The sequence below is a fragment of the Larus michahellis genome, chromosome 7 (genome assembly GCF_964199755.1).
Source record: "Larus michahellis chromosome 7, bLarMic1.1, whole genome shotgun sequence".
Classification (NCBI taxonomy): Eukaryota; Metazoa; Chordata; class Aves; order Charadriiformes; family Laridae; genus Larus; species Larus michahellis.
Window position 1 is genome coordinate 6617349 of NC_133902.1, and position 13598 is coordinate 6630946.

Sequence of the window (13598 nt, forward strand, 5' to 3'; positions counted from 1 at the left end):
AAATAATTAAAAGTATTAAAAATATTTTGCAATAGAATTCCCCCACGCTCACCCCGCGGTTGCCCAGCAACGAGTACAACGCGGAAGCCAACAAGGCCCTCCGTGATTGGCTCTAACAGCGCAGGAGTGGAAGGAGGGAGCGGCTCAGTGTGCCGCTTGCTAATTGGCGGCTCAGGGCCCTTTCCTGTCAGCTGATTGGCGCCGGGGCGGAGGCGGGAAGGACGGAGGCTGAAGGGGGCCGGGGTCGCCGCCTGAGGTGAGGCGCCTCCCGCGGAGTCGAGCGCGGCTCTGAGGGCACCGGGCTGGGAGGGAAGGGAAGGGCGGAAAGTGGCTTTCTGGGGTCCCCCCACCTCTTAAAGAAGATAAAGGAAACGCCTAAGTGCCTCTGTGTGGGCTGAGGCACGAAGGAGAATGACAGCAGCTTCCTTGGTGCTCCCTGCCCTCGGCCGCAGAGAGGCAGAAACGTCGTTCCCGGGGCTGGAGCCGGAGTAGGGCCGAGGCGGCGCCGGGGAGTGGCCCCGGAGGCGCTGCCGCGGCGGGGGCAGAGCGGGACGAAGGGTCTCTCCGCGCTCCCGGTGTCCCCGATCGTTGGTGTTTCGTGGGCAAAGCTCAATTCCGAAGTAGCGCTCGTGTGAGCGACGGCCCCTCCCCCCGAATGTGTTAGGGAAAAGCCTTTTAATGGGGTGCGGTGACGTTTTTGGAAGGAGGGGTAGGATGTAAACTCGTGTCAGCAATCTCTTTTTGCTAGGATTTTTTTTTCCCGTTGAGAAAGTTGATGATGAAGCTGAATCATGCCACACGTCGGTGGGGTTTTTTTTTGGTATATATGCTTACTCATTAAAAGTCAGATGAAAATACAGGTTAGTGAGTTAATTTATCACAGGGAATCTGCCAATTTAAAATTGCTCTTTTATTTTGTAGATACTGAAAAGCTGTAAGAAAAAAATGCTGTCGTTTTAAAAAACGTCCTTTTTTAAGCCATCTATGCCTTTTCAGTATTTTTAATTCAATAGTTTTGATGTTTTAGCATGATAGGGAAATTTACTTTCTTTTATTATCCAGAGTGAGAGAAATCCAAGATAATACTCACAGGATAGTAAAGTGAATGACACCTCGTCTTACCCTGAATAATTACTGTATTACTAGTAGAAAAAGAAGTTGGTTTAAATCTTATTTCTAAAAATCAGTGTCCAGTTTTATTTTCTCACTGTTAGAGAATGAACAATACAAGCTACTGTTGTCAGCTGCATCTTTGTAGCTTGCAATATCTTTTGAGTTCAAGCTCATGGACCTGCAGAATTGAAAAACTGGCTGTTTATTTGTTAAATATCCTGCAATGCTTTTCCCCCAAGGATTTGGGGTTTTACCCTAACAATATGCAGTCTGAGAAATAGAATTAAATTGCTGATATTACTCATTGGATGGTAGTAACTTGCTTTCTCAGGACCGAGTCTGAACTGACAGTGTGTAAATTCCTATATGCCAGTTCTGGTAATATCCTGAGCTACTTGGCCCCCTTGTCAGGTTGGCAGTTTCTGCTTGGTTTTGGTGCCATATGTTTCAGGCTGTGCATGGTTGTTATCGTTGACTTGTTAATACTGTTTTTTATTGCAGTTAAAAAACTTGAAGTAAACGGGAGGAAAAAGTAGCAATGTCTTCTGATGTGTCAGAATACACTATTGGGGGAGTAAAGATTGTATTCCCTTGCAAGGCTTACCCTTCACAACTTGCTATGATGAATTCTGTAAGTAGAATTTATATTAATGTTTGCTAAACTAATAGCTTATGTTTTCAGAGCCACCAATATCTTGAGAATTTCAGTTGTAACATAACTTCCTGATCTTACAATGATATCTGGCCCATGACTAGGGAGTGGGAAGTAGGTTTTGGATTTGTGAACATTTAAGCTAAGAAACAATTATGTGTTACGTAATATATATGATTATTTAACTAGATATACCGTAATAGAAATGTTATATAATTTTGCAAGTATATAAGAAGGAATGATTTAGTAAAACATCTGTCTTTTAAACAGAATGTAGTATTTCAGTAAGTTTTCGCTTTTTGGAGAGTTTTTAAAAATGAATTATTACACTTTACACATTTTTACACAGTTTTATCCATTTTTAAACATTTTTTCTCTGTGGGACAAATGGTTTGGCTGTCTAACAGATGTTTGCGATGTTTTGGTTCTGTAAGACTAAAGGAAGCTAGCTAGCCCCCTTAGGTATTGCTGTTAGCAGGTAAGTATTTCACAGCCCCCGTAAGTGAACCTCTGAGCGCTGCTAATAGCCATGTTCCTCTTGAGAAAAATACAGCTAAGGCTCGTTGACCTGTTGTTGTTATTAAAGGTGATGGAGGTGTGTTTTGATTTTCTTTTCTTTTTTTTTTACAAGACAGCAGGTGTTCTGATTTGTTTTTAGAAGTTATTTTTAGCTTAGCTAAAGACATCTGCTTTGTTTTTTCCTATTAATTCTGGTTTTGTTCTTGTTATTCTCCTTAAAGATTGTTAAGGGCTTAAATAACAGGCAACACTGTTTGTTGGAGAGCCCTACAGGAAGTGGCAAAAGCCTGGCGTTACTTTGTTCTGCATTATCATGGCAGCAGTCTCTGTATGGTAAGTTGTCTTAGTGTCTGTTTGCCCCGTTTTTATTACCAAAATATATTATAATGAATTGTTGTTGTTTATCAGACTTTAAACTTTTGATTTCAGGTATCTAACTAGGTCTTTGTCCACTGTTATACGTATTGCCTGATTGGCAACGTAAGCCAGTAATGCTAAACTGGATTTAGCGATCTGTTATCATAAGGGAATTGGAAAGAAAACTTTGAATGAAAATACTTGTGGATTATAGTTATGCAGATTGAATTGAAAAAGAAGGGTATTTTTCGTTTCTGCAAGCTGTTACAGTTCTTTGCACTGCAGTTCTTCAAAGGGTGATGAGAGTTTGTTCAGACTTTGTAGAGACACGAGGTTTATAGCTGGTGCCTAAATAAAATCTTTCATCTTAACTGTTTCGAAAGTCTAGTTCTCATGTACAGTCTTGAGTAGTTTTTAATGGAAGACAAATGACTGTGTCCTTTAGAGAAATCGCCACTTACATCGTCATGTGAAAAGGAAGACAGAAAGCCAGAGACCTCACCACTGTGTCACTGCACGTGTCATTCCCAGTCTAAGAGCAACGAGGCTGCAACAAGTGTGAATCATGGTGCTTCTTGTTCTTTTGATAATTATGAAACAGGAAGTTCCATAAAACCTGGAAGCCCACTAACAAATACAGGTAACTTCATACATAGGCAGTTAAAAATCTGTTCTGGAAGTAAAATATGTAGCCAGTGATGTCACTTTTTTTTAAATTTTTTTTTTTTTTTTTTTTGCTTTCAAGTCAGGGACTTTTTTTTTTACCATCATAATGGCAGAGTGCTACATGATTCTGCCCTGCATGGAAATCTGTATGGAGATAGTGAATAGGTCTAGAAATGTCTGTTTCCTACATCACATGTAGGAATCGTAAACTCTATTTTTAAAACGGTGCTCTTATTTAATGCATTCCTAGTAGTCAACATACCTTTTTATTTTTAATTACAGAATGCAAGGAAAATGAAACGCTAGCTTCAAAATTGTCTGCCAAAAAAAGGTTATCTCTATGTGACAAGGAGAGTGATGATTTTCAAGTAGACAGGAAAAGGATTCGTCCTTTAGAAACTGAGCAGCAGGTGAGCAAATTTTATTGGCAGTAAAATAATCCAGGTGTAGTTCAACAAAGCTGTCAAATACCAATCAACATTCCAGAGAGGGGCATAGAGAATAGTTGAGTCATGTCACAGTCATAGTATAAATTGACAGGTTTTTGTTGGCTTTTATTCTTACTTGTTACAAAGGAGTCCACTGTTGCACTAAATTGTTTGTAATAACCATGTCCTAAATTATATCTTGCATATTTAAACAGCTAATATCCCCAAAATGTATTTATCCTCAGTTGATCTGTAATATTAAGTCAAAGAATGAGACTCTAGAGTTGAAAGTGCTCTTCCAAATACATATTAGAAATTCAAGTAATACTGTCAATGTATTAGAGTTCTGTTTTATATCCTGTCAAATGTAATTATCTCTGGCCTAATATGTGGAGTGCAATATTTCTGTAAAGTTTTTGTCTGTGTCAGTATTGGCATCACATGACTTAGTACTTGTATTCAGATGTGCACTGTAAATAGCTTTTTTTATTGCTTTTAGAGTATTGCTCAGATGGTTACTTTTGTTCAACTTTTTAGATCAATATGGCTTGAATTTATTTCTTGTTTTAGTTATGGAAGTTTTCTACTTATATCTAGATAGTATTATGATTTCTATCAGTTTTGTATTAGTGGGAAACTAAAGAAGGAAAGCTCAGCAATAATTACAGATTTTGTTGTTGTTGCTGAATTTTGTAATTAAAACTTTATAGCTTTTCCCAAATGACTTTTGTGTGGCTTAGATTTGGTTAAACTCTTGACGAATACTAGTGAGGCACTGATACTGAAACAGACTCAGTGGAAAACAGTTGGAACAAAATCACTGACTGCTAGTGTAGGCACATAGTTCTGTCCGGTGTATTTGAACACAGCACTTCTTTTTCCCAGCAGGTTAGAAAACGTCATTGCTTTGCAAAAGGAGCACAGCTAGTTGATGCTTTAGAAGTTTATCATCAGAGAAAAAATGGACAGCTGATTGTTCACTCTGAAAAAAGTGTGAAAACCACTACTTTTTCTCCCGAAACAGTAAGTAATATAGTAATATCTTTTACATCAGGACTGTTAGTTCAAGACCAATTTAAAAAAAATATTACTGTAAAAGGATTATGCATGAAATTCAGCTTGTTAATATAGTTTCAGAAAACACTGTACCTCCATCTGCATTACACCCTAATGTAAAGGTTCCCAAGTATGTAAGTTGCTTTAAAGTAATATACTGTCATTAGCAATAGCGAGAACTGCAGTGGCTTTTACTCCTAATGGTGCTGTCTAACCAACATGGTTTGCAAAGTGTAGATTATTTCTGTGAAAGTTGTTCTTCTAAACAGTGGGCTGAACTTTTTTACACCATGGTTCCCCAATAGCACAGAATCTGGTGCAGCAATTCAGCCTGTAAACTTCCAATACGTGACAGCAGTTGTACAGCAGATATAAATCTGTGTGTTATATTCCAATTTACAGTAGATCTATGGCATTATGGAAGAACTTTAAACTAGGACCATGGATATTAAGTGACATCAGAGTTTGTAGATTTCATTCAACTTGCCATTCATTGTTTTGTGGCATATGTAGTAAATTCAAGACAGCATTTAATATTAACATGTGTGCCTTTAGACCTTAAAAAGATCTAAAAAGTATGGAGAAAGTTAGAGCTGATCATTATTATATAGTATAATAAAAAATGAGTAATACATATTTCACATGATTAAGAAGAAAAATCCAGTGTGTTACTGTGACAGATTTACATTTTGGGTTGGTTTTTTTGTTTGTCTGTCGTTTTTGGGGTGTGTTTTTTGTTTTTTTCGTTTTAAAGTTACCACAAAAGAAGCCAAAAGCTTTGGTATTACTTTAAGACGCTAGGAGCTAGATCTTTTCTTGACAAAAGTGAATCTGTGTTCTAGGTCATTTGATGGGAAGTAATTTTTACTAGTTTTGGAAAGCTCTGTAGATTTTTGAGTAGGGTTTGAAATGCCTTGTGCCCCTGAACTTCAATTGGTAGTTTGAAATACAAAGGCCAGTAGAGTGTGCTGTTGATTTTCAAATAAAAAGACCTTTTGTCCTTCCTTGATTGTAAAATTAGTGTTGGTACTTTGCTGTGGGTATCTGAAAAACTTGATTTACAACTTCTGGAAATTTCACGTAGCGAAGAAAACTGAAAACTTTTGGTATAGATCAACAAACTGATATATAATAAAATACTGAATCACAGTCTGATTTTTCTAAGACGACTATTTTTGTAACAGTAGTTGAGCTGTACATGAGTAGTTGAGCTGTTATAATGTGCTGTCCTTGGGTCTGATTTTGCAGATAGACAATACAGCATATTATTCAAAGTTTAAACTCTATACTGTTTACTACTCCTTTAGAAAGAAGTAACCTAAGAAGAAATAAAAGTGTTTATTTTTGTGAAAGTTTCTTTTAAGAATGAAAGTACTGGTTTGTTTGTTTGTTTTTTTAACAAAGTTTCTTTTTTAAGAAAGAATAAGGTAGTATTTTCGTGTGATGAACTTTTACTTCAGCAGACTGAGAAATTGTCTGCTATCAGTAAAGAATTGCAGAAAGTAAGGCCCTGTTTATCATTAGTAGTTCTGCAGTTTAACTACATTAAGTTTAAGACACGAATATCATCACAGCATAGGCTGTTAGGTATAAAAATGCTTTTCTAGCACAACTTAGGAAATGAAGTCAGCTGAGGTTATGTTCCACACTTACCGTAACGGACTATGTATTTAGGATAATACAATAATGCAATCGAAATATTTTCTTAATCAATGAGATAACCCTCCCTTTGTATATCTTGTGTTTTACTGTAGTCAATCTTGTGCTTAAAGCAAAGTTAGTTCCTTGTCAAGTATTCCTTTTATAGCCCAACAGAGGGGGACTGCGTTGGTAGTTGTAAGAGCATGAGAGGTGCTGCATCATCAGAATGACACCCGTAGATCCAGTGGGTGAGGATCTTATGCCCAAGGTGACAGCCTGTTCTTAGCCGCTTTGGGTCTGGAGACTGGAAATCCATTTCTGCCCTTCTGCTGTTAATTCTTGCAGGAGAGGGCAGTTCTAGGGTGAGTTTAAATGAGAAATTATACCCTTACGGTACACTCTTGATTACTCCTGTCAAAGCATAGGGTCTGAGAAACTGGGGCAGCTGGGTTAAGGAATCCCCATTTATACTAGGTAAAAAAAGTAAACAGTAAATGGAGAGTAGTGTAACAAACACTTGGGGTATCAAAAAACAACTGTGAAAAGAATCTGTCTTAATGTGCTAGCCCATTGCAGTTTAACATATTGCTTACAACCTTCACAATGGAGTTTGAGTGACTTCTGTTACACATTCCAGGAGACTGGCAGCCTGTTACAATCAGGGTCTGGACTCCAGAATAGGCTAATTTACCACGATGGGATGAAGAAAGTTGTGGATTTGTATTACACGCTCTCACCTGACACCGTATCTGATCCTTTTCCTGCTGATTGACGTTTTGAATGAGCTCTTTGAAGCAAGTTCCAGCTTAATTAAAACGTTTGCTTGGTTAGCAGTGATCTGTGAAAGCCTGTGATAAATATTGAACTGGGTTCACCTGCTGGTTACTGTGAGAGGATAAACAGCTGCTTTGTGTACTTTAATCAAGAGGCTGCAGCAGCAGCAGAATACTGTGCTTTTTGAGAGCTTATAAAGGAATAGTTGAAAAGCTCTGGTAATGTCACTGCTGATATCTTACTAGATTGTGCTTGTGTGATATTTCACACAAGAGGTATTCACTGCCGTATCATTTAGATGGCTTTGTAAGCGGGCAATGTAGATGAAGATATGAAGAACTCCTCTTATCTCTTTGTGTTTCAAAGATCATAGCCTCAGTGTTTGTTTAGCTCTATTTTACAGGTAGGACAGGTTGGTGGACCTGATTATTCTTTTTTTTTTAATCAGGCTTCCACATTTTTGCTGTATAAATATTGATGTGATAGGCTGTATTATCTACCCTCTGACAGAAGTAAAAACAAGCTGGATTAGCCTAAGGTCCATATAGTCTGATATCTGATCTCTAACAGCATCTGTTACTGGATGTTTCTGATTAAATACTGCAGAAAATAGAGAAGTATCTTTTTTTTTTCCCCCCCCCTCTCCCAAATGAAAATCCCTATCCCAGATTCAAACAGCTGAAAACAGGTTTAGTCCTGAAGCCAGAGGGTATTATGAAATAGTTTTCTATTCAGCTCTTCCCGCCCCGCCCCAATTCTTTCATAATTAAATTGAAAGATTTTCTAATTTTATTATAGTTTAACCAATATCTCTGTGTTATGAGTCTCAAAATTTGTACTTTATGAGGCAACGCTGCTATGGGAACGGCCATATTGGAGTTAGCGCTTTGTTCAGCCGGAGAGTATTCTCTTTCCTTTTGCTGTGGTAGTGGGAGATTAACACCATGTTAGATTTTGCTATGTGATATCAACAGTAAATTCTTTTTATGGAAATACATAATTAAAATAGTTTGGTTTTAATAAAATTTAAAGATGGCCAAGCCGTTTCCTAAAAGATAGGAAGAATTCAAATGCAAATTGACCCACTTGAATAATGTGCAAATAACATTAAGAGCTCAACCTTTTAAACTATGTTTTTACAATTTTCTTAAAGTTTCTCTTCATTATAAAGTACCTTTTAAAAAGTCTTGATTTATTTATTTATGTATTTTGGACTAATGGTGCCTATGGCTTTCAGAAATGTTATGACTACTGCAGGCAGTTTTATACTCTTACTGTTACTATAAAATTAGTTTGAGTGTACAGCTTTCTCAATGATGATTTAAAAAAAAAACAACCCACACTTATTTTCAAAGTTAAAGGTAACATTTTAAAACTGGAATACTGGGTAAAGGGCTTCTTAAAGCCAGTATTATACCAATTTTAAACCTTTTAAGATAAACTTTTAGGGTCACCTGTAAAACGCATATAAGAACAAGTTAATTCTTTTTTTAAAACCCATCATAGAAGAGCCTACTGTTCATATTTATGTATATGTTTATTTGAACTGCATTTTCCTGCCGTTAGAACAACTTCTTCGAAATAGCTGCCTAATTGGTCCTAATATTTTTCTATTACTTTTATTTGGCAGACTAAATGTTAGGCTTAGCGTTAGCAGGGAAATATTAGTGATATGGTATCATCTTTGAATTCTGTGTGTTCTTTTTACCCCTGAAAACACACTCTGACGTGAATTAGAATTAAAAGATAAATGTGTTTTTAAAGGCCCTACATAGTAAGTAAACTGCTTCTGTTATATTAATTGTTAGCGTGGTAATGTGGTTTTCATTATTTCAAAGAGCAAAACAGAATATAGTTGATAGAAATATGAAGGCACAATTTGCATTGCAGTTTTCTCTGTGAGTACAGACAGAGTTGAGTGTTGCCACATATGTAACATATACCACATGTCAGCTGTTTCCTGCTTCGCTGGTGACAAGAGCCCCATTCATAACTCTTCTTTTTATCCTTTCGGTGAATAAGTAATTATTCGATATAGAAGGCAGGATATTTGGAACTGGCTATTTAATGTGGCAGCACACCGTAATGAAATCTGCTGTTACTGGCAACCTGAGAGGGGAATGTAACAATTCCAGCATGGGTGTAACTTTATCTGCTTTGAGGCCTGTTTATTTGGCACATCAGTGAACCTTTTATCCCAGTGAGTGACAGCTCCAGAAGGGTTACATTTACATGCATTCTATCATGTATTGTAATATTTAATGGCGGACAAGACTGAGTGGGACTGAGGGTAACACGAACTTGCTTTTTCTCAGAGTGGAGGCTAAAAGACAGCTTGATCCCCAGAATTGTGGTGTAACACACAGCATGACTTAGCATTTGTTTATAATGGATAATCTTACTGATTACAATTAAAAGGGGAGGGAGGAGTATTTGAGCGGGCAGTACATGTTGTTACTTGCACTGTCACCTGAAAACCAAATACAAACTCTTTTTACACTAGAAGAATTCATTATTTTTTATGGGAGGACATGGTTACTCACCAGTTATTTAGTTTTCCTTGTGTCTCTTTGTAATAATTATTACAATTTCATGACAGTTGTTCCAGTATTTTATATTATGAAAGATCGTCCTTCTCAAGAAGAAAAAAGTTGTCTTTTAAGAAATAATCTACAGGATTAGGTTTTGTTTAGAATTAATCCCTATTTTGTCTTTTGTTCCCATAGTTACTAGATGACCTTTGAGGTAATGGCATGACAAACGTGTTTCTAATGGAGAGTGTATATAATGTAGTCTGTTTTATCTGCCAATAGATTTCTTTAAACTGTCCAGATTTCTTCTACTTGCTTCAAGAAAAAGTGTACTCAGTATTTTAGTTTGGGTGTCGGTTTCTTAATTTAGGATGCTGGATACTTCTCGTTCTGTAACAGGAGTGTTCTAATGCTGAAGCTTAAATGTGAGAAGTTTATTTGTATTATTCACATGTGCAAATACTCTACTGGAATAATAATTCTTTCTATGATTGGGTTATGATAATGTTGTTTCTAGTGATTGCTAGAAGTTTTTTTTTTTTTAGATTTTCAAGCATGAGGACACGGTGTTTATGCTTTAACATTTTTAAAGGTTTTGCAGTTTGGTGTGCCAACCTGGTGATTTAACAGGCTATCTTGAACTATCCTAGAGGGCATTTTCTAAATAAACATACTAAATCTGCTTATGGTCTATCATACTGTGGGATTTTGTTAATCTTTTTTTTTGTTTTGGGTTGCAGTCTTCTGGTCCTTGCACTGAGTGTTCCTGTTCTTCTGGAAAAAAAACTGATAAAAATACTAGTAACACAAAGAAGAAAGAAAATGGCGATCAGTCATTCATTCCCAAAATATTTTTTGGGACACGAACACACAAGCAAATATCCCAGATTACCAGAGAGTTGAAGAGAACAGCGTATTCCAGTGTCCCTATGACAATTCTTTCTAGCCGGGATTATACCTGTATTCATCCAGTGGTATCTAGTAGTGTTGGTAACAGGAACGAAATGTGTGTAGAATTGCTGGAAGGAAAACATGTGAGTAATTTTGTTTCAGAAAATGAGCGCTCATTTAAACATATTAAAATGAAAGGTAGTTGAACGATTGGAATGAGTAATATTTTTGACTTCTTTATACTACATTAGTTAAATGTCTCTGGTAATTTGGTTTAAATACTAATTGTTAGAAAAAGTTGATAGAGGGTATCAATACTGAAAAAATATGTGCTGATACGAATAATATTTATGACTGCTAGGTTAATGCTCTTAAGACTTAAATTGTCTTTGGTTTTATAGATGAAGAAGAAAGAAGTGTCCTTTATTGATATACATTTTAGGAACATAGATTTGCCTGTTTTTTTCCTTCCATGATGTGTTTTTCATTATTGTCCAATATAAAAAATAGCTGTTAGAAATGCTTCCAGGACATAAAGTCAATTGCACGTAGCAAGTTGGAGGATTTAAGTTTACTTGTTTTTCATTATTTTTTGTAACCACGAACTATCTGTGTTTATTTGCTTTTAGGGCAAGTCCTGTCTTTACTATCATGGTGTACATAAACTGAGTGAACACCATGCCCTACGGTCTGCACACAGGATGCATCATGCTTGGGACATCGAAGATCTAGTGAGCCTGGGAAAGAAGCTTCATGCCTGTGCATATTTTGCAGCCAGAGAACTCATGGTGGGAGCAGATATTGTATTTTGTCCTTATAATTATCTGCTAGACCCACAGATACGGGAGAGTGTAAGTATATTTGTAAGAAGATTACAATAACTGAAATTAAAGGGAAGTTAGAAACGTAAAGTTCAGTGGCTATGGTCAACTGAAATCTGATTTATATCCAAAATATTATCTACAAAATAATTCTTGCGTGAATTAATTTTTTTCTCTTCCCTTCTCCCACTATCCCCCCTCCCAAATGACCATTTCTGTATTCCAAGTAGTGTTTCCACTGGTCCATACTCTAGCTGATCAGTCACATGGTTGGGTTTTTTTTTTTTTTTTCAATCGGTGGAAGAGAAACCCTTGCAAACTTCACAGTTGTTTGGTTGATGGAGAGTGTAATAGAATGATAGAATAGTTTGGGTTGGAAGGGACCTTTACAGGCCATCTAGTCCAGCCCTCTGCCATGATCAGGGACATCTGCAAATAGACCAGGTTGCTCAGAGCCCCATCCAACCTGACCGTGAATGGTTCCAGGGATGGGGCATCCACCACCTCTCTGGGCAATTTGAGCCAGGGTTTCACTACCCTCATTGTAAAAAAGGTTCAGATTATATTCATCCAGGCTGAGATAAGGCCTTTTTTTCCTCTCTCTTCTCCCTCTAGTTATTTTCTACATTACAGAAATTGGATCAAAAAGCTTAAAACTTCCTGTTGCTTACATCATGGTGCAAAATATGCACTTTTTTAACAGGATCCTGTTAGTTGCTATTTCTCATTAATGTCTTTCACTCTGTTTTACTAGAAAATAATTTTCTTTTTTAGATGGAAATTAACCTAAAAGGCCAAGTAGTCATTTTAGATGAAGCCCATAATATTGAGGACTGTGCTCGGGAGTCAGTGAGCTACGGTGTTACAGAAAGTCAACTAAGAGCTACTCGAGAAGAGCTAGATTTCATGGTCAATAACAACATCAGGCCGAAGGATCATGAGGCCCTACGGGCTGTGTGCTGTTCTTTGACAAAGTAAGGCAACTCTTTCTAATCCCATTGTATCAATTAGTATTTTTTAAAATTAAATTTAGATTCCTTTTGCTGATGCAATTTACTGGTTCCTATGTTACATCAGATAAAACAGAGGTATAATTCAAACTATGCAGCCACCTGATCTTTGTGCATTTGAGGAATCCAGAGGGGTTTGTTCTATTTAAAAAATACTCTTGTCTTAAAGGGAAGCCTTGAAATTCTGTTTTCAAAAGTATGTTATGCTCTTGAATGATGTGCTAATCTTTGTGGGGCTTGCTGTCCTAGTTTGTGGAGTTCTGTATGAAAATTTTACCTAAGATAAATATTTTTTTATCTTTCTCGTGCTTCTGTTTGCTTATTTGACAAATAGTAATAGCATTATTTTGTCAAAGCATTAATTACTTCATATTTATAAGTTGTCTTCAAAACCTTGGAACAGGTTAGAATCTCTTCTTGGAATCAGACTGGAATCTGTTTGGAACAGATTCATCGTAGCTGAAAGTGAATTTTATCAGTCATGCCCTTTGTTTGCCCTTTGAAACAACTTGAAGATGAGCAAAAAGATAAGGGTCTGCAAAATTGGGGTACGTGCAAATTCTCAGAAGAGATTTGTACAAGTCTTTAGAGCATTCGGGTAGCAAACTCTTTGAACAGAGCATGCGCTATCCTCTTTGAATTTCTGATGTTCTCGGGCAAAAGTTTGTCCACACGGAATTTCTGATCATTCTTTGTCCCTGGACTGTGTCAGTAAAATGTGGTTTTAATGATTTGTTTTTGTCCTGAAATTGAAATCAAGGATGTGCTAAATCTCTTAGTACCTGCCTTGTTGGAACGCAAGGGTCGTGGAGTTCAGTGGACAGAGAAATATGGATGATTGAGGGAGTGGTTTTGAAAGCAAGAATTGATCAATAAACCATAAAGAAGATGAAAAAACAGAAAACATTCTTGTCTTCTCTGCTTCTTTCTGTACCCATAGAGGAAAAGGTAGTAAGAACAAAAAAGAAGGTAAAACCCAGAAACTATGGAGACAGAACTGGAAGGGGAAGAAGACCTGAGCAAAAGTTGAAAATCGTGAGAGGGGATGGAATAAAAGGAATTGGACTGGGGGCAGAAGCTGAGGAAGGAGGGAAAGAAACAAGAAGTCAAGGGTACCCAAGTCTTTTGGGTAGAGTGTG

General features: G+C 37.0%; 1 protein-coding gene across 3 annotated transcripts in view; it reads left to right on the forward strand.

The window, feature by feature from the left end:
• Window positions 1-200: 200 nt before the first annotated feature.
• Window positions 201-13598, forward strand: part of BRIP1 (BRCA1 interacting DNA helicase 1) — a 63329-nt gene continuing 49931 nt past the window's right edge. The window contains exons 1-9 of one of the 3 annotated variants that reach the window (XM_074595652.1): window positions 201-256; window positions 1615-1744; window positions 2506-2617; window positions 3087-3281; window positions 3590-3717; window positions 4624-4758; window positions 10478-10771; window positions 11258-11479; window positions 12224-12423. In XM_074595652.1, the coding sequence (XP_074451753.1) occupies window positions 1652-1744; window positions 2506-2617; window positions 3087-3281; window positions 3590-3717; window positions 4624-4758; window positions 10478-10771; window positions 11258-11479; window positions 12224-12423 (1379 nt within the window). In that variant the 5' untranslated portion in view covers window positions 201-256; window positions 1615-1651. Of the gene's footprint in view, window positions 861-1614; window positions 1745-2505; window positions 2618-3086; window positions 3282-3589; window positions 3718-4620; window positions 4759-10477; window positions 10772-11257; window positions 11480-12223; window positions 12424-13598 lie in introns of all 3 variants that reach the window. The other 2 variants (XM_074595650.1, XM_074595651.1) reach the window with 2 other exon arrangements.